At 45.1% G+C, this 20,762-nt stretch overlaps 1 protein-coding gene across 6 annotated transcripts in view; it reads right to left on the bottom strand.

The window, feature by feature from the left end:
* Positions 1-20,762, bottom strand: part of LOC121279003 (coiled-coil domain-containing protein 102A-like) — a 638,600-nt gene that overhangs the window by 346,301 nt on the left and 271,537 nt on the right. For all 6 annotated transcript variants that reach the window (XM_041189720.1, XM_041189721.1, XM_041189725.1 and 3 more), the window contains one exon: positions 1,110-1,319. In XM_041189720.1, coding sequence (XP_041045654.1) covers positions 1,110-1,319 — 210 coding nt within the window. The remainder of the gene's footprint in view (positions 1-1,109; positions 1,320-20,762) is intronic.

Below are 20,762 nucleotides of genomic sequence, written 5' to 3'. Positions count from 1 at the left end.
CCTTCTTCTTGTACTTTAGTCTCCTTGCAATAAAAGCCCACATGCCATTAGCCTTCTGAATTGTCTGCTATACCCACCTGAATGCTAACTTTTTGGTACGAGGACACCCAAATCTGTCTAGGCAGCAACATCTAAGTGTGATGCGCCATTTAAAAACAATATTCAGCTTTTCTATTCTTATTACAAAAGTGAATAACCTCACAGTTAGCCACATCATATGCCATCTGCCATCTTGCAGTCTCAATTAACCTGTCTTTATCAAGTCCGGCTTGAGTGTTAATCTTTAGTGTGGCATCTTATCAAAAGCCTTTTGGAAGTACAAGCATAACATATCAGCTGGCTCCCCTTTATCTAACCCACTAGTTAAATCCTCAAAAAACTCTAATAGATTTGTCAAGTATGATAGTAGTAGTGATAATCAATGACTACAGAACACATTGCATAAACTAAAAGCCAACACTTCACCTATCTTACATGTATACGAAATACTACACTCTTTGGCAGGTGATACCTTCTACTTTTACAAGCAACATGTCATTTAATGGGTGATCTATCTGCATTAGGTGTTGAAAACAAAGTAATGCTGTAGGAAACTCAAGTCAATTATTAGCTTCTCCCAGGTATGGACTACACATGGTCATCTTATAAGGCACTTGCAGAAATTATTACAACTGGCCCTCAGAGAAACAACTGGAGCTGTCAAGTTGTTCAGCGGGTGGTGCAACATGTTTCCAGCAGATGTACGGATTGCTATAAATATAGATATTAATTAGACAGACATTCTGGATTCATACCTGGGCAGCTTCATTCTGGTTTTATTCCTTTGTTCTGTATGCAGTACCTGATGCAACAGGATCTTACCCAGCAGAAACAATTGAAATTTCCATGAAATGGACATAATAGTCTTCTAGCTGAATGTGCAATATTGATGCTATAAGTGCAATCATATTACCCCTCATATGCAGTCTTTTAGCAAATCATGATAATTTCCAGGCTTGCTTGTTGAATATATTTTCTCCCCTTCAGTTGCCGACGCATATATTACAAATTCTGCCATGTTTAATGCTACCATCTGAAGTTTACTGTCCCATGAACCATGCCATCCTTACCTTATTTTTCTCAAATAGCTCACACTGCATTGCCTTGAAGTCTGAGTCGATAATGTTTGTGTTGTGTTGACTCCTTTTTGCCTGCAGCTTCTCCAGCTCTTCAATCTGGGCTTTTAACTTTTTGTTGTCCCTTTCCAGCCCAAGTTTTTCCGTTTCTAACCGTTCTCTTTTCCCCCATTCAGCAGTGTTTTCAGCCTGAAGCCTCTCCAACTGCAAATAAGAAGAATCTAACAGTTAGTCAATAATCAGAACATTAAGAAAGCTAATAAATCAAGCTGTCAACGGGCATGGCTCTTATTCCTCAGCTATAAGTTGACGTTTACTTGCTTTTTCTGTCCATTTTTTCCCCTCCCCACCTCTCTTGAAGACACCAACTATTTCTGAGGTAATCCTCAACGAATGCGAGCAGCTCTGGTATCTCACCCAGTGTTCATTTTTTATGTATAACTCTAGACAGTGATGGTCAGCAGGTTACTAACCATGGAGATAATTGCCAAGCTTGATCCTGAGCTCATTCCACGTTGTGACAGGCCCAAGTAGTCTAAGAGCACAGTGATCAATTAGACACACAAACCAGCACTTAATCTTTACAACAAATGGGGTTTCTTCAACCAAGGAAGGGTGTCTTTAAGTGCAACAACAAACAAAATAGTACCAGGGACTACTTTTCAGTATACATTTTCTCAGTCTTAGCTACTTCCTCTCCAACCTTTCCTCAAACTGCCTTTGAACACGCTGGAGGGCATGCCATTCCTGATTGACCTTAACAGCCATTATAGCTTTCTTAAAGATCTTTCCTGGGAACTGAATTTCTTAAAGAGAGTGGTTTGATTCTCAACTATGGGGGCCTTTGTGTGGGCTAGAGTCTGAATTGTGGCAAAGGACTCCTTCTCACCCAGCCCCCAAGCAGTGCTGTAAAGGCATTTACCTTCTTCCGAAGGCTGTCTTCGCCTCCTTTCAGCTGTCAAGCTTCTCATGGCTCAGGAAACCTGGCTGGTTACTGTTAAACCTGCAAAGGTGGTTAAATCTGAGGCTCCTAACTTCATTCAAAGATTTAACTTGGCAATCTGCCTCCTGGGAGTTGATTGGCTGCCTGGCCCTTGTTCCACTTCTAATAAACCCAGAAGTCACAGGGTTGGGATTGGGTTTGAGATTTCTTAAGTTTTAACATCAGAACCAGCCACAATCGACCCATTTTCTGGGGTTAAAATCCACCTCTACATCTCTGCAAGGACTTATTGACACAATTTAAGCCAACTTTAGAATTTTTACATAGAGTGTACAGTACAGAAACAGGCCATTCAGCCCAACTGGTCCATGCCAGTGTTCATGCTCTACGCAAGCTTCCTGTGGCCCATCTTCATCTAATTCTATCAACAAGGATTTTAGAAAGGCTTTTGCAATTGGAGAGAGCAAACAAGGCAAGGGAATACATAATAAATGCTAGGATGCTGAAAAATTAGAGGAACAGAAGGGTCTGGAGTGCATGTTCACAGGTCCCTGAAGGTAGCAGGTCAAGCAGATAAGGTGGTTAGGAAGGCATACAGGATACTTTCCTTTATTAACTGAGGCTTAGACTATAAGAGCAGGGGGGCAATGCTAGAACTGTATAAAACACTAAGTAGACTCCTGCTGGGGTAGTGCATACAATTCTGATCTATTCATTACAGGAAGAACTTGATCACACTAGAGAAGGTACGCAGGATTTTTAAAAGTATATTGCCAGGAATGGAGAATTTTAGCAATTAGGGAAATTGGATGGGCTGGGGTTGTTTTCTTTGGAGCGGAGGAGGCTACAGGATGTTTTAATTGAGTTATACAAATTTGGGTAGCCTAGATGAAGTGAACAGAATAGGTCTACTTCCCTTATTTGCCTTATCAGAAGGGTTAATAACCAAGGGCCATAGGTTTAAAATAATTGGTACAGGATTAAAACCACAACAGCAACTAATATTAATATAGCACTTTTAATGTCCCGAGGTGCTTCACAGGATTATTATAAAACAAATATGATGCTGAGACACAGAAGGAGATATTAGGCTAGGTGATGAATGGCTTAGTGAGATTGGAAAAGAAGGAGGCAAGTTAGAAAGGTGGAGAGGTGTAAGGAGGGAATTCCAGAGCTGAGGGTCTAGGCAACTGAAGACCTGGCAACCAATGGTGGAGCAATTAAAATTATGAATGTTCAAAAGGCCAGAATTAGAGAAGCACAGGTATCTTGGAGGGTTGTGATTGCAGAGGCAGAGGGGAGAAGAGGCCATGGAGGGGTTTGAAAACAAGGATGTGAATTTTTAAATCAAGGCGTTGCTTGACCGGGAGCCAATGTAGGTCAGTGAGTACAGGGGTGAGAGGGGAATGGCACTTGATGCAAGATAAGACACAGGCGGTTGAGTTTTGGATAACTTCAAGTTTACAGTGGGTAGAATGCTGGAGGCCAGTTAGGAATACATTGTAATAGTCAAGTCTAGAGGTAAAAAAAGGAATGAATGAGGGTTTCAGCAGAAGATAAGCCCAAACAAGGGGGAAGTTGGGCAACGTTATGGAGGTGGAAATAGACAGTCTTAGTGGTGGCACAAATATGGGGTTAACTATGACAGCAAGGTGGTGAACAGACTGGTTTGGTCTCAAGACTGTTGCCAGAAAGTGGAATAGAGTCAGTAGCTAGAGAACAGGGCTTGGAGTGGGGAACAAAAACAATGGCTTCAGTCTTCCCAATACATGAGTGGAGGAAATATTTGCTCATCCAGTGCTGGATGTCAGATAAGTCTGATAATTTAGCAATAGTGGAGGTGTCGAGAGACATACTGGTAAAATAGAACTGGGTGTCCTCTGTGTACAATGGAAAACTAATGCTGTGCTTTCTGGTGACATCATCAAGGGGCAATATATGGATGAGGACCAGGAGGGGACCAAGGATAGATCCTTGGAGGACACCAGGTTTAATGGTGGGGAACAGGAAGAGAAGCCATTGTAAGTGATACTTTGGCTAGGATTGGATGGATAAGAATGGAACCAGGTGAGAGCAGCCCCACCCAGCTGGACGACATTGGACAGGAGGATGGTGTAGTCAACCAGGCCACAGAAAAATGAAGAAGGGTGAGGAGGGATAGTTTATCTTTGTTGCTGTTACATATGGTTTCATTTGTGGCTTTGATAAGGGTTGTTTTGGTAGCTGCAGCAGGGTCAGAAACCCAACTGGAAGAATTCAAGCATCGCATTCCGGGAAAGATGGACACGGATTTTGAAGATGGCAACACGTTCAAGAGCTTTTGGGAAGGCCATGAGGAGGTTAGAGATGGGCGGCAGTTTGCAAGAATGGTGGGGTCAAGAATTGATTTATTGAGGAGGGGGCGGTGACAGCAGGTTTAAAAAGAAGCAGGACAACATATGAAGAGAAAGAATTGTGAACAATTTGGTTAACATGGGATCCAGGAGGTGGGGGTGGTGGAAATTGTACTTTTTAAATTTATTCTTTAACAGAATGTGACCATTGCTAGCTAGGCCGGTATTTGTTGCCCATCCCCAATTGCCCTTGAGAAGGTGGTGGAGCTGTCTTCTTGAACCACTGCTGTACATGTGGTGTAAGTACACCCACAGTGCTATTAGGGAGGGAGTTGCAGGATTTTGACCCAGCAACAGTGAAGGAGCGGCAATATATTTCCAATTCAGGATAGTGTGTGGCTTGGAGGGAAACTTGCAGGTACTGGTGTTCATATACATCTGCTGTCCTTGTCCTTCTAGGTGGTGGAGGTTATGTGTTTGGAAGGTACGGTCCAAGGACGCTTGGTGAGTTTCTGCAGTGCACCTTGTAGATGGTACACACTGCTGCCAATGTGCAACAGTGGTGGAGGAAGTGAATGTTGAAGATGGTGGATGGGGTGGCAATCAAGTGGGCTACTTCATCCTGGGATGGAGTGAAGTTTCTTGGGTGTTGTTGAAGCCACATTCATCCAGGCAAGTGGAGAGTATTCCATCATACTTATGACTTGTGCCTTGCAGACGGTGGACAGGCTTTGAGGAGACAGGAGGTGAGTTACTTGCCACACAATTCTGAGCCTCTGACCTGCTTTTATAGCCACAGTATTTATATGGCTAGTCCAGTTCAGTTTCTGGCAAATAGCAACCTCCAGTATGATGATAGTAAGGGATTCAGCAATGCTAATGCCATTGAATGTCAAGGGGAGATGGCTAGATTCTGTCTTGTTGGAGTTGGTCATTGCCTGACACTTGTGTGGCATGATGTTATAGCCACTTATCAGCCCAGGCCTGAATGTTGCCCAGGTCTTGCTGCATTTGGATATGGACTGCTTCAGTATCTGAGGAGTCATGAGTGATGCTGAACATTGTGCAATCATCAGTGAACATCCCCTTTTGACCTTACGATGAAGGGAAAGTCATGATGAAGCAGCTGAAGATGGTTAGGCCCAGGGCACTACCTTGAGGAACTCCTGCAGTGATGTCATGGGACTGGGATAATTGACTTCCAACAACCATCTTCCTTTGTGCTAGATTCCAACCAGTAGAGAGTTTTCCCTCTGATTCCCATTGACTCATTTTGCTAGGGCTCCTTGATGCCACCTCTTCAGTTAAGTTCTTCAGCTGATCAGATGGTCTCAATCTTAGTGACAAGGAAGTCAATGATCTCCTTGTACTTATTGTTAGAGGTGAGGGTGATGAAGACTGGGGAGAGGGGCTTCAAGAAGACAGAGAAAAGAAGCTGAGGGGTATCTTTGCATTCCAGAATAATCTTTGTTTTAGCAGATGAGAGCAGGGCCAAATAGTGCTTTAGGTGGTCCTGCCAGATCTTGCTCTCGATGGCTAAACTAGCTGTCCACCATATTGTTTCAAAACTGCATCATTTGGACTTAAGGGAGCAGAAAAGAGGGATATGCCAGGGGAAATGCCCAAGGTGAGGAGAAATAATGCTTTTATTGGGGATGAGGACATCAAAGGTGGAGGTGAGGGTGCAGTTGAGTAAATCAGTAGTAGCAAAAATGTTTTGATGAACAGAGGCCCAAAGGCTAGACCGTTAGGATTTTGAAGGCGCAATTGTAAGTGAATTGTGGGATAGTTTTTCCAGGGGCAAAAACAGAAGAGGGTAAGGTTGGGGTGTGGAAGGGGGATGTGGGTGAACAGTGATACAAGGAAGTGATCAGAGATGGCCTTATCTGTGTTTGATACGACAGGACTAGCAAGGCTACGCGAGATGACAAGGTCAAAGGGATGGCTGAGAATGTGGGTGGTGGAGTTATCTGGAGGGAGAGACTTAGGGAGAGTAAGAGGGTGGATAAAAGTCGAGTGGGAGGGTAGAGAGGAGATGAGGAGTAAGGTTTTAAGCCGGGGGGTGGTGGGGATCTGCAACTCTCTCATACATTGAAAAAAACACCTGGATAAACAATCAAGATGCCATAACCCACAGGGCAATGGGCGAACAGCTGGAAGGTAAGATATGACTCTTTCTCAACCAGCAGGGAAATGATGGACCAAGTGCCTCCCTCTGTTTCTGTGGCCTGAATTTCACACTTGGCGGATGCACCAAGTTGGCGGGCTCGGAAGCAGACATGAAACGCGCTTCCGGCTGCAATCGGCCCCCAAGCGCAATTTCACACTGGCTGGCCAATTAATGACCAGCCAGCAAGAAACGTACACTGAGAAAGCCTTAGAGCTGCCGAGGGGAGGCAGGAAGAGGACGGGCACTGACAAAAGTGAGGGTGCGGGTGTGTGCTTCTAGCAAGCTCCCTGAAGGCAATCAGCTGCTGTGGAGCTGCCTCAGGGAACTACAGACCTGTACAAATTAAATGAGAAGAAAAAAATGCACCAAACTGTGTCTATGCAGCACATTCAAACACCTGACAGCAGAACTCAAAACACATCAGTCCCCAGATATCTTTTCTTATTAGATTTCACCCCAGACATTTCATCCCGCCCTAGGAGGAGGTTTTGTTAAAAATAGGCTGCCCACCTGTCCTTTTTGCCCACGTGATGACTGAGAAATCGCACAGGCAATGCAAAATCATGGACAATAGGGTTTCTAATGGCCTTAATTCGCCCGTTAATTGTTGGCGGGCGTGGCTCCGACACCTGCGCGCACCTGCCAACCTCAATATTGCTCACGTGTGCAATGACGTTGGGACACATGCCAAACACCATTTCATGCAATTTCACGTGGGTTGTGGCTGGACGCGTGCCCGCTTGATCAGCCTAAAATTCTGGCCTATCATTTATCCCTCTATTCCTTTCTTCCTTGTGTATTTATCTAGCTTTCCCTTTAAGAATGTTTTCGTCCAAAATAATGCTACAGAAAAAGTATAATGATGGACGCAGCATACCATCCAATCTATGATTTGAAATATATTCATGGCATTCTGTGAGATAACTGGAACAACATTATATATATTTGTTAAATGAACCTGCTGGAGCATGTTTGTACCCATTGACTTTGAGGAAAGGCTACATTGCAACTAATTCTTCCTTTTAATGTGAAAGTTTGTATTATATTTTCATAATAATTAATTCAAAATACACTTGACAAAAATCAAGTAAGCAATAACTCAACTTAATGAAAGATCGGTTCATCATTGGCTTTTGCACCAGCAGATGTGGTTGTCGTTATCTTCCACAGGATTATTTTACTGCAAATAAACTGAGTCCAAATTCATCATCATAATTCAACAACATCACAAATAATTACTTCTTGAAAAAAAATCATTTTTTTTTCATTAGTTTGGAATGGAGTTTTTCCATTAGTTTGGACTACTGGAATGGAGACATAAATGTATACAGATTGTACAATAGCAGAGCGAATATATTATTAATCTAGTTTTTTTAAAATTCATTTTTGGGATGTGGGCATCTCTAGCTGGGCCAGCATTTATTGCCCATTCCTAGTGGCCCTTGAGAAGGCGGTGGTATGTTGCCTTCTTGAACCGCTGTAGTCCATGTGGTGTAGGTACACCCACAGTGCTGTTAGGGAGGGAGTTCTAGGATTTTGACCCAGCGACAGTGAAGGAACAGTAATATATTTCCAAGTCAGGATGATGAGTGACTTGGAGGGGAACCTCCAGGTGGTGGTGTTCCCATCTATCTGCTGCCCTTGTCCTTCTAGATGGTAATGGCCGGGGGCTGGGAAGGTGCTGTCTAAGGAGGCTTGGTGAGTTTCTGCAGTGCATCTTGTAGATGGTGCACACTGTTGCTACTGTGCATCGGTGGTGGAGGGAGTGAATGTTTGTGGAAGTGGTGCCAATAAAGCGGGCTGCTTTGTCCCGGATGGTGTCGAGCTTCCTGAGTATTGTTGAAGCTGCACTCATCCAGGCCAACTGGGGAGTATTCCATTGCACTCCTGACTTGCGCCTGGTAGATGGTGGACAGGCCTTTAGTAATCCAGAGGATTGAACAGGTGAACCCTCACCTCTATCACTGATGTCCTTGTCCCCAGTAAAACCATCATTGTCTCTCATCCTGCCTGTTCTCCCAGGTACGGCCCTCATCTCCACTCCCTTAAGCCCAAGGGATGCGGACTTGAAAGGTTATGGCAGACAACTGTTTAGCCATCCACTGTCAGATCCGGCTGGATCACATAAAACACTAATGAGTCCTCCTCTCATCTCCAAAAACTGCTCACTATTCTGGATCATCTTGGAATGCAAGGAGAACCCCTGACTTCTTTTCTCTACTGCAAACCATCTTCTTAAGCCCCTCTCTCTTGTTTCATTCACTCTCACATCCATTCCAAGGAGCTCATGGACATCTTTGTCACTAAGATTGAGACAACCCAATCAGCTGCCTCTGCCATGTCCCTCCCTTCCAGTAGCCCACCTGACCAAACTTCCTCTAACGCTCCTCCCTGCCCTAGCCCTGAACTCACATCCTTCTCTAGTTTCTCTCCTATTTCCCCACATGCACTCTCCCAGCTCACCTTGTCCATGACATCCACCCTCTGTTCCCTTGATCCTGTTCCTACTATGCTGCCGATCACCCAACTTCTCCTCCTGGCATTCTTAGTCAATATTTTAAATTGTTCTTCTCTCTTCAGGTATCATCCCTCTCACCTTTAAATCTGCCTTCATTACTCCTCTCCTTAAAAAAAAACCCTTGACTCCACCTGCAAGCTACCAATTTCCCTTTCCACTCCAAAGTCCGTGAATGTGTTGTCACCTCCCAAATCCAAACTCATCTTTTGCAGAACTCTATATTTGAATCCATCCAATCAGATTTCCACCCCACCACAGCATCGAAACAACCCTTATCAAAGTTACAAATGACACTCTGTGTGACTGTGGCAGAGGTAAACTTTCCTTCCTCATCCTTCTCGACCTGTCTGCAATTTTGACACAGTTAATCACGCCATCCTCCAACATCTCTCCACTATCACCTAGCTGGGTGGGACTGCTTTCACCTAGTTCAATTCTTATCTAATCATAGCCAGGGAATCACTTGCAATGTCTTCTCTTCCTGCTCCCTGACTTCTACCTCTGGCATCCCCCAGGGATCTATCCTTGGCCCCCTTCTATTTCTCATCAACATGCTTGCTCTGCAGCAACATAATCCAAAGGCAAAATATTAGCGTTCACACATACTCCAACAACATCCAACTCCACCTGTCTCGACTTCTCCACTGTTGCTAAATTATCAAACTGCTTACCTAACATCCAGCAATGGATGAACAGAAATTTCTCCACTTAAATATTGGGAAGACTGAAACCATTCTTTTCAGTCCCCATTCCAAACACTGTTCCCTAGCTACCAACTCCATCCCTCTCCCTGGCAACAGTCTGAGATTAAGCCGGTCTGTTTGCAACCTTGAAGTTGCATTTGATCCTTAAATGAGCTCTCAACCTCATATTCATGACATCACTAAGACAACCTATTAACAGCTCGGTAATATCACCGACTTCACCCCTGTCTCAGCTCATCTGCTGCTGAAACCCTCATGCATGCTTCCATTACCTCTAGACTCAACAATTCCAAAGCACTCCTGACTGGACTCCCACATTCTACCCTCGGTAAGCTCAAGGTCATCCAAAACTCACTATCACTCCTGTGCATGCTGATTTACATTGGCTCTCAGTCAAGCAACATCTTGACTTTAAAATTCTCATCCTTGTTTTCAAATCCCTCCATGACCTTGCCCCTCCCTATCTCTGTAACTTCCACCAACCCCACAATCCTCCACAATATCTGCATTCCCCTAAATCTGGGCTCTTGTGCATTCCTAGTCATAATTGCTCCAACACTGATGGCTGTGCCTTCGGTTACCTAGGCTCCAAGCTCTGGAATTCCCTCCAAGCACCTCTTTGGCTTGCTATGTCACTAATCTCCTTTAAGATAGTCCATAAAACCTACTTCATTAACCATGTTTTTGATCATCTGACCTAATATCTCCTTACGTGGTCTGGTGTCATATATTGTTTTATAATGCTCCTGTGAAGCACCCTGGGATGTTTCATTAGGTTACAGGTGATATATACATACGAGTTGTTGTTGTTGGACTTGTGATCTAAAGAGGTGAGTTCAAATCTCACCACAGCAGCTGGGAACTTAAATGTAATTAAGTAAATCAGGAATAAAAAGCTAGGATCAGCAATGGTGATGATGAAACTAAAAAATGTCATAAAACCAATTTGGTTCATTAATGTCCTCTCGGGAAGGGAATCTGCTGCCTTTACCCAGTCTGTTTTGTATATGAGTCCAAACCCACAGAAACTTGATTGACTCTTAACTGCCCCTCTGCCCTATTGGTAAGTCACTGAATTACAGTGTTGGGCAACAAATGCTGTCATGGCCACCAATGTCCATATCCCACGAATGAGTAGAAACAACTCAAATCGTGATGACAGAGGAGCAGGGTGGATGGTGAACATCAACATACAATGAAATACATCTGCAGAGACTCAATCATGAACCATTCACAGTTTCTCCATTTTTAAAAGGTCATACCAATATAATCATATCAGCTCAGAGTATATTCATCAAAAATCAGCTATGCCTTCAGAGATGAGGGATCCATCAATATTCTCATGGAGACTGATAATCACATCAATAATATAAAATCAATATCATAAGAAGTTCTGCATCTGGAGTACAACATCATAAACAGCTGTCAATGTCCTTCTTTCTCAAAGAGATGACATTTTTCTGCTTTCGATTTTCACTTTTATAAACGTTAGCCGTCCCAGATTTGCACTAAATGCAGTGGCAAGTGTGAAAAACGATGTTTTATCCCCCAGCCACAATGGCAGCTTTTCACATTGTTTCATCCCAAACTCACTGTATTAATTATGCATTCCCAGGATACACGCCGTTTCAATGGTGGGCGGGCTCCGATTTGCCTGCCACGCCATCACCTCGCCGCTTCATCATGCAAGGCATTACATTTAAAGTACAGCCGCGCTCAGCGCTTCCAGCCCAGGACAGCTGCAAAGAAGACATGGTCCTGAAAGGCAAGAAGACTGCAGCCCTCGAGCGCCATTTGGCTGCCATGGAGGCCAACTGTGATGTCCTCTACCCCACGCTCTGGCCGCAGGAGGGACAGCTACATTACCACTCCAGCTTGGTAGGTAATGTCAGTAGTGATCAGTATCAATGCTGCACAGAAGAGGCTGGCCATCCAATGCAGATTGAGGATGAATGATCTCATCTGTGCAACCAGGGTATGGGAACCATCTCAACACTTTAAAGTCACACATTCAAGCCCATTACACATGCACTGGCATCTCACTCACTGCCAGCTCAAGGGGCATCACCACTAACTCTCTCACACATACCCTCACATCTCCATCTGGCCTCATCTCCTCTGGAGACTGCCTCCTCAGCCCTCACCATCTTGAGGCCACTTGCACAGATCAACATGTGCCCCCACACACACCCTACTCTCCTTCCCCAGCACAGCCCTTGTTCTGCAGCCTCTTCCCTTGCTTGAGGCCATTTCTTCCTCCTCCCCAAGCAAGACCTTGCCCTGCAGCCACTGTAAAGCCACCAGCATGTGGCTGATCTGGTAGGTAAAGACCAACCCATGAGCCCCCCAGTAAAAGTGATGTGGTACTGTCTGTGAAGCCTGGTACTGATAACTGCAAGTGCTGACCGAGGCAAGGTAGGCAAACAGACCTTGAAGTCCTGAGCGAAGTGCAGCCCGCCAAGTGCATGCCTTATACATGCTGTTGTGAAACACATAACACATCAGCGTGCTTTCCCGCCAATGTGGGAGGACAATCCAGCGGAGGGGAGGATGGGGGGGGTGGAGTGGGTAGAAATTAGTCCAGTGGGCTGGCCTTATAATGATATGTTGATGTATTACAATGAGATTCCCGACGTCCGATGGCGAAGAATGCAACCCGCCATATTGTCCATTCACGCCACCAAACACGCCCGGCACCAATGGGCACGGGAAATCCTGGCCCTTGGCTCAATGGGAGCAACCCAGCCTCTGAGCCTGAAGAGTTGGAGTTTAAGGATCATTCCAGGAACTTGAGCAAGGCCTTTAAAAAATTGCTCCTCAGTCACATTATAGCAAGGACGGTGCTTTCTCACATACAGCCACCAGCTGGGAAAGTGGGATTGGTGAATATACCCCAAGGTTTTATTCACATTTTAATTTTATATGTAATTATATATTTTAGAGCTAATTATCTGATGATCACTATTGTAAAGTGACTATTTATGAATGTTGAAGAAAGACTGAGGCTGAACTCCAAGGCTCACCTCCCTTCCTCCCAACGCGTTCAAACAATCTGAACAGCACAAATATAAAGCTGCGCGATAGCAGTATCTCAGCATGTGACTCGTCATATAAATGGATTGAATGGTTTCAAGTTGCAATACTTCCCTTATATGTCACTGTGTGCAGTTTTGGTATTATAAGTGTTCAGAAAAACTGTTCTGTAGATCACATTTTGTAAACCTTGGACTGATTTTAAAGGCTGTTTCCAAAATGGACTCTGAGGGCCCATTTTCTCCTTGTAGGTTCAGGCTGGAATCCTAACAGCCAGACAAAGAGGAGATATTCTCAGACATATAGGCCGGAATTTTACGTCCCACGGGCAGGCGCGTGCCCGACCCGTCCAGCCGCGAATAGCGCGAGATGACATCAGGCGAGCATCCCAACATCAACGCGCACTCGCCTGACATCCCGCTCAGCAGGCAAGGGCAGCAGTCGGAGTTGCGCCTGCCGACAATTCAGCGGGCACTTAAGCCCATTAAGGAGACAATTGAAAGTGGTTTTTCGTGGCCTGTCTACTTTTACGGTTGGCGGACGGGCCAATCGGCCAGGCGACCTTTACATTTTTGCTCAAACCTCGATCCAGGTTTGAAATCTACACGGGGAAATAAAATAAAAAGAGATGTCTGGGGACTGTGTTTTATGAGGTATGCTTTCAGGTGCTTGACAATCGATGTTGTACGGATATATTTTGCAGCATTTTCTGTTGTTTCGTTTATTCCGTGGAGGTCTACAGCTCCCCGAGGCAGCTGTCTGCCTTCAGGGAGCTCAGCGGAAGCTCTCACCAGCACCCGTGGTGACATCGGTGCCTGCCCTCTTCCCGCCCCCACCGGCAGTGCTGAGCTTTCCTCAGCGCACACACCTCTCACACTGGCTGACCGTTAATTGGGCGGCCAGTGGGAAATCGAAGTCAGGGGCCAATCGCGGTGGAGGGCCCGTTTCCCATCCGCTCCTGAGTCCGCTGATCGCACATGCCCGACGAGCGAAAAATTCAGGCCATGCATTTGAAATTCAATAAGCATTTCAAAAGAGTAAATAGAAACTTATTGACTTGAAGGCTTTTCTTCCAAACGCAAGGACACTATCTGATAAGCCACTGTAAGGTGTGAACAACCTTGGCCCGTTTGATCACTACAGATAGTAAGCAGACTTCAGATTGCTAAATGATAGTACATCTTGCCTTATATGGAAAGTGATTCAGCATTTTTGAGACAGTGGCCATCTTAGCTTGCCTGCTAAGAATAATACAAAAAGGCAGCAAGCTACCTAAAAAAAAGAGATCCATCAAGAACCATCTAGAAGAAGCTTCAACTCGGTAGGAGACAGGGGAAGTCATCTAAAAACATCTCCTAGTCTGCTGTAAGGTAACGAAGCAGCTGAAAGTGTCATGCCTGCAGAACAGAAAAAAGGAACTTTCTCTCCTGCCTGTAACCCTGATCCCACCAACTAAGCTCGCCTGTTAAAGTAACCTCCATCAGTTCAACAATGGAACTGTTGCAGGGACAACTGTACAACCTTAAGACCTTCACTTTTGAGAACTCAACACCTCGACTTCAAAATATATCATGAATACAGACTGAACTTGATTCATGTTTATAAGTAATGAATTATCTTCATTTGTAACCAATTTTGTATGTGAATATGTTGGTAACTTTGGGTGGAATTTAGCCCTTGGCTGGCGGGCGGGCTCCACCAGCTCGGCGATGGGCAAGCAGCCGAACCCTGCTGCCGAAACGGGGCCCGCCGTCATTTTGAGTAGGCGGGCCAATTAAGGCCTGCCCAGCAGCCTGCTCGACAGGAAGCGCCATGCGCCATGCACTTCCTGTGCGGGGGGAGGGGGGGGAAGGGATTCCCCAACTGTCAAAGTGTGCACTGCTCCCTGAGGCAAAGTCCTGTCTCAGGGAGATTCGTAAGAGGTAAGTAAACTCTAAAGATATATAAATATTAAAATTATTAACATATCCCCCTCATGTGACAATGTCACACGAGATGAGACATATTAATAATAAACACATAAAATTTATTAAATCTTTAAAAAACGGACATGAAACTTCATCCTGCTAGTGGATGAAGTTTCATTAATAATCTGCAGCCCACTGGGGGTCCTGGCCTGCCCGCCAGCCTTAAGGTTGGCCGGGCAGTGTGTTTAATAATGTTAATTAGCCTGTCAATGGCCTTAATTGGCCATTGACAGGTCGGCGGGCGGACAGCTAATTTCGCTGTCTGCCCGCCTTCCTGAATATTTAAAGGGACCGGGATAACATCAGTGGTTCCTCCCAACATCATCCCGTGTCATTTTCTCCTCGGCAAGCGGGTCCCACCCCCAAATTGCCGAGGGGAAAATCCTGGCCTTTATCTTGTCTTAGATAACTTCTAGAGCAATAGTGTGAAATAAACTAACCTTGCCTTTTTAAGTGAAAAAAAAGGCTTTGGTGCTGGGTTATTTTAAACACACACACACACACACACACACACACATACATGCGCACACGCACACACACACGTGCACACATGCGCTTGCACACACGCAAATACAATAATCACGGGCGACTTTGGGAAATACCTTTTAAAGTGTCCAAAACAGATATATATGAACCAACTCACCAGTAAAATATTAGGGTTTGTCCCTTCCCACAAGAATATTCTTTTAACCACGAGTTATGTTTAAATTACGATCAAACAACATCCCTGGCATCGGAAACTAACTTTAAATAGAGTGGAGTCTTATTCCTTTGGATTCTAATTATTGTTGGAGATCTAAGGCAATAAAAAAGTTAACTGACTTGTTTTACTTTCTCTTTCTGCTTCTTTTCTGTCTTCCTCTTCCTCTAATCTTTTTCTCTCTCTCTCTCTCTTACCATTGATGTTCGTACCTGATCAGAAAATTAATTAACTATTTTAACTGACAACTCTTGGTTGAGATTCTGTGATGTTCATTCACGATTCTTCAATCTGATTGGTTAAGGAGGTGCACAGTTGCTTCCTCTGGTCACACAGGATGCTGTGGAGGACATTGCGGTCTTTGGACAGATGACTGACAGGGACCTCCAGTACAAAAACCCACAATTAGCTTATGAGCAAGTGTCACGAAATGCTGCCACGGTTTGTTTGCAACTGATCGCAAAATCTGGCCACATGTAAATAGGGTCCTATGACAGCTCCTCACAATAAAACCTGGCGGGCAAGAAGCAGTGAGCTCCACAAGAATTTAGGATTACTGGCTCTACGTGCTGCCATACTTTCTATGCTTGCAAAACCCTACCAAATGACTTAACCTGAACTCTGACCGCTTGGCATTTGTTACCCAGAGCCCAGCCTCTTGCTGCATGTTTCAAAGCAAATTGCTCAGCACAGCCATGTTAATGGGGCCCAGCTGGCAGCCAGGGAATTAGAATTCCCAGGTAATAGTTTGGAATATTTAACGGCACAATCACTCCAAAGCAGAAAATACATTCTGGCCATTTACCTGTCACAGAGTTCCTTTGTGCTTGGAGATTTTGCCTGTGGTGATTCATCTTTCACACAGATTAAACACGTTTATGGAGAGTCAATCACAAGGTAATTTGTCAAGTTTTATGGTAAAGAATTGATAAATTGAGATTGATTTTTTGCTCCCAGCAATCTGACACAGCAAATTGAGCCACCTGTCCATCTGGAAGTGGCAGGAGGGCTGGTCAGTTTTAATGGCTGGGCATCATTAGCAGGCCTCTACCAAAGTTCTGGGAAGCAACTGCTCCGCCATTAAAATTGTGCAGCTTGGAAGTAATTGCCGAGGTCCCAGGGATGACCCAATCACTGGCTTAATGTAAGTGGTAAGTGGTGGGGAACGTTGTGTGATGGGAATCATATTGGGGGTAAGGGTCCCTGCAACAGTTCCATTGTTGAACTTCAAACTGAAGTATGGAGCTTCAAGGTTCCTTTATGAAGCACAAAGACCATCGTTGGCTTCTCCTACTATACTAGACTTCTTCTAGTCCTGGCTGCTGTTCTCAGATGTTTACGCTGGTGGGGAAACCACCACTGCATCTTCTGCTCAGGTCTCGGATCGCTGGATCCTGATCTGTATATTTAAAAAGAAGTCTTCTGGCTTGGAGCTGGTGTAATTGCCACCTGAAATTTAAAATTGCTGACTGGTCAGGTTTGGGCAGGAAATAAGCAAGGAAATCCCCTGCTTCATTTTAACTGCCACCCGAACCAATTTCCACCAAAGGGAGGGAGTAATAATTCACCCATTATTTTTTCCTAGTGGTGCAGGCAAACAAAACATGCATTTCTTTAGTTGTGGAATTTATTTAAATTATATATGATGCACCAAAGGGTTTTCCACAATGGACATTGCAGCATGCTTATAGCTGACCAAAAAATTGGCAGTGACCTTCCGGGATCGGGTATAGCCGGACCTACAAGGGACACCTCTATGTGGACAGTGGATAAATAGAGGGCGAGGCTCGGGGCCTTCACTCAGCTTCCAGGAATGGAGACTCCTGGACTTGCAAGGGGCACCTCTACTCAGGCAGCGGATAAATAGAGGGTGAGGCTCGGGGCCTTCACTCAGCTTCCAGGAATGGAAACCTCCACTCGGGCAGTGGACTGAGTTTGGAAAAAACATCGAGGAGTGACATCACAGGAAAACTGTAAGTCCATTGGTTGGTGAGAATCTGTTGTTAAGGAGTGTGTTTAAATAGCTTAAAACTAGAAAAAGGTATCATTTATAATGAGGTAGCTGCTTGGATTTCAGTGAGGAACACTAGCAATAAGGAAGTAAAGTTAAATCAAGTCAAAGTGAAATAAAGTAATAAAGTAAACCAAAGTAAGATAAAGTTAGTTAAGTGTAATAAAAGTTAAGTTGCTGTTAATTTATTCCACTCGTTCCACTTAATCTAAGTGTAATAAGTAGTTTCTAGAGTTAGGGGATTGCAGGTCAGCTCGACCTAGTAGAGTGTACATCCTGCGGTATGTGTGAAGTTGTGGTGCATCATGTGTCCCTGACACCTGTCACCAGCTGCACAAGCTTGAGCTCTGGGTTTCGGAACTTGAGCAGCAGCTGGAGTTACTGCTGAGCATCCGTGAGGAAGAGGACTATGTGGATAGCATGTTTAGGGAGGTGGTCACACCACAGGTCAGAAGCTTACAGTCAGAGAGGCGTCTAAGAGAAGCAGGCAGGTAGTGCAGGAGTCCCTGAGTCTATCCTGCTTGCTAACTGGTTTTCCATTTTGGATGCTGGGGAGTGCAGCCAAAGCCAAGCCTGTGGCAGCACAGGCGGCTCAGCTGTTGGGGAGTGGGGGGGAGGAAGAATTGAAGGGCAATAGTGATACGGGATTCCATAGTCAGGGGATCAGACAGGCGTTTATGCGGCAGTAAACATGACTCCAGGATGGTGTGTTGCCTCCCTGGTGCTAGGGTTAAGTGTGTCACGGAGCAGCTGCAGGACATCCTTCAGGGGAGAGGGGGGGAGGGATCAGCCAGAAGTCATAGTCCGCATTGGTACGAACGACATAGGTAGGAAGAGGGATGAGGTCCTGAAAACAGATTTCAGGGAGTTAGGAAGGAAATTAAAAAGCAGGATCTCAAGAAGAGTAATCTCAGGATTACTCCCAGTGCCACATGCTAATGAACATAGGAATAGGAGGACAGGTCAATTAAATATGTGGCTGGAGAACTGGTGTAGGAGGGAGGGCATCACATTCCTGAGGCATTGGGACCAGTTTTGGGGCAGGTGGGACCTGTACAAGCTGGATGGGTTATATTCTAACAGGGCTGGGACTGATATATGCGCAGGGAGATTTGCTAATCCTGTTGGGGTGGATTTAAACTAGCTTGTCAGGGGGGTGGAAACCTGAGGGGTGGCCCAAATTTGAAGAAAGTAAAGTTGGTAACAGGAAGTAGTAATGAGACCAGAAGGCAGGAGAAACAACACAGAGCATTGAGTATGCTTTGAACGCAGAATGAAATCAAAAAGACAAAGTTAAGGGCACTCTACCTGAATGCACGCAGCATTCGCAATAAGGTAGATGATTTAAAAGCAGAAATAGAGGTAAATGGGTATGTTATAATTGTCATTACGGAAACATAGCTGCATGGTGACCAAGACTGGGAACTGAATATTCAAGGTTATTCGACATTTAGGAAGTATAGACAAGAAGGGAAAGGAGGTGGGGTTGCGCTGATAATAAGGGATGGGATCAGTGCATTAGTAAAGCAGGATCTCAACTCGGAAGAACAATGTGTGGAATCTGTTTGGGTGGAGCTAAGAAACAGCAAAGGGCAGCCAGACATTGCTGGAGCTGTTTATCTGCCACCAAACAGTAGTGGTAATGTGTGGCGTGGTATTCATCAGGAGATTAGAGAAGCATGTAGCATGGGCAATACAGTAATCATGGTTGACTTCAATCTGCATATAGACTGGGTAAACCAATTGAGCACTAATACTATGGAAGACAAGTTTCTAGAGTGTTTTAAGGATGGTTTTCTAGAGCAGTATGTTGAGGAGCCAATCGGAGAACAGGCTATTTTAGATCTAGTACCATGTAATGAAAAAGGGCTAATTAATAATCTTGCTGCAAAAGACCCTTTAGGGATGAGTGACCACAATTGATAGAATTTTACATTGGGCATAATTTTACGTCCCACTGGGGGGGGGCACACCTGACCCAATTGGGTGTAAAATAGCAATGATGTCATGCGAGCATCCCGCTGTCATCGTGCGATATTTCGGTCAGCGGGTGGGTGCGCACAAGAGCTGGCAGCGCACCCGCCGATAACTGAGAGGCCTATTAAGGCCATTAATTTATTAATTAAGAGAGATTTTTCGCTGCCCATCCAATGTTACGGTTGGCGGGCAGGCGAATCGGACAGGTGGCCTTTACATTTTTGAGGAAAATCTCATCTATGGGCGGGATGAGGTTTCCGACGTTAATTTTTAAAAAATGTTTTGACATAATTAAATATATGTTATTAAGTACATGTTCATGTGAGTGAGTCCTATGTGGGGGGATTTTTTTCAGAATTTCCAAATCTTTATTTTTGATTTTAAAATTCTCCAGCTCTCTGAGGCTGCTCTCTGCCTTCATTGTGCGTTCCCCTGCGCAGACTTCAGCGCTTGCCCTCCTCCCACCCTCACCCCAGCAGCGCTGAGCCTTTCAGCGCACGTTTCACACTGGCTAGCTGTTAATTGGCCAGCCAGCATGAAATCACAGTCGGGGGCCAATCACAGGCGTCGGACTGTTTCCCGGGCACTCATGGCCTGCCCACCCCCCCACCCCTTAGATCCATTGCACCCATGAGAATGGCCGGGGCGGACATAGATGCGCCTCCACGTCGATTCCCTGGGACCCTTCTTGGGCACAATGTTCCTTTTACCAATTGACTCCCACTCCAAATGGATGGACATCTATGAAGTCCGGTCACCCAAGTTGACTGCCACCATAGACCATTTGCGGCAGAGTGTTGCAGAGCATGGGTTGCTGGAGGCCCTCGTGTCCAGCAACGTGACCGCTTTTACCAGCGGGGAGTTCCACAGGTTCACGACCCTTAATGGCATTACCCATATCAAAACCTCACCCTACCACCCTGCATCGAATGGCATTGCTGAGTGGGCAGTACAAGCCTTTAAATCCTGGATGGAAAAGATGGATGGGGATTCCATTGGCATGAAATTGTCCTGGTTCTTGTTCGCCTACTGGACCACGTCACACACAACAACCAACTAATGAAGAAACATCTCCGCACCCGCCTGACCCTTAGCTGGCTGAATTTAGAGAGGAGGATGGAGAAAAGACAAGAGGCACAGAAGGCCAGGCACAATGGTCATGGTCACTAAAGAACTTTCACAGTGGGAGATGCGGTCTTCACAAAGAACTTTGGAGATGGGCCCAATTGGCTGTTAGGCAAGGTGAGTGCAGTAATTGGACCCCTCTCCTATAAAGTACTGGTAAATAGCT

Source organism: Carcharodon carcharias, chromosome 6 (genome assembly GCF_017639515.1).
Source record: "Carcharodon carcharias isolate sCarCar2 chromosome 6, sCarCar2.pri, whole genome shotgun sequence".
Taxonomy (NCBI): domain Eukaryota; kingdom Metazoa; phylum Chordata; class Chondrichthyes; order Lamniformes; family Lamnidae; genus Carcharodon; species Carcharodon carcharias.
This window is presented reverse-complemented; position numbering and strand designations above follow the sequence as displayed.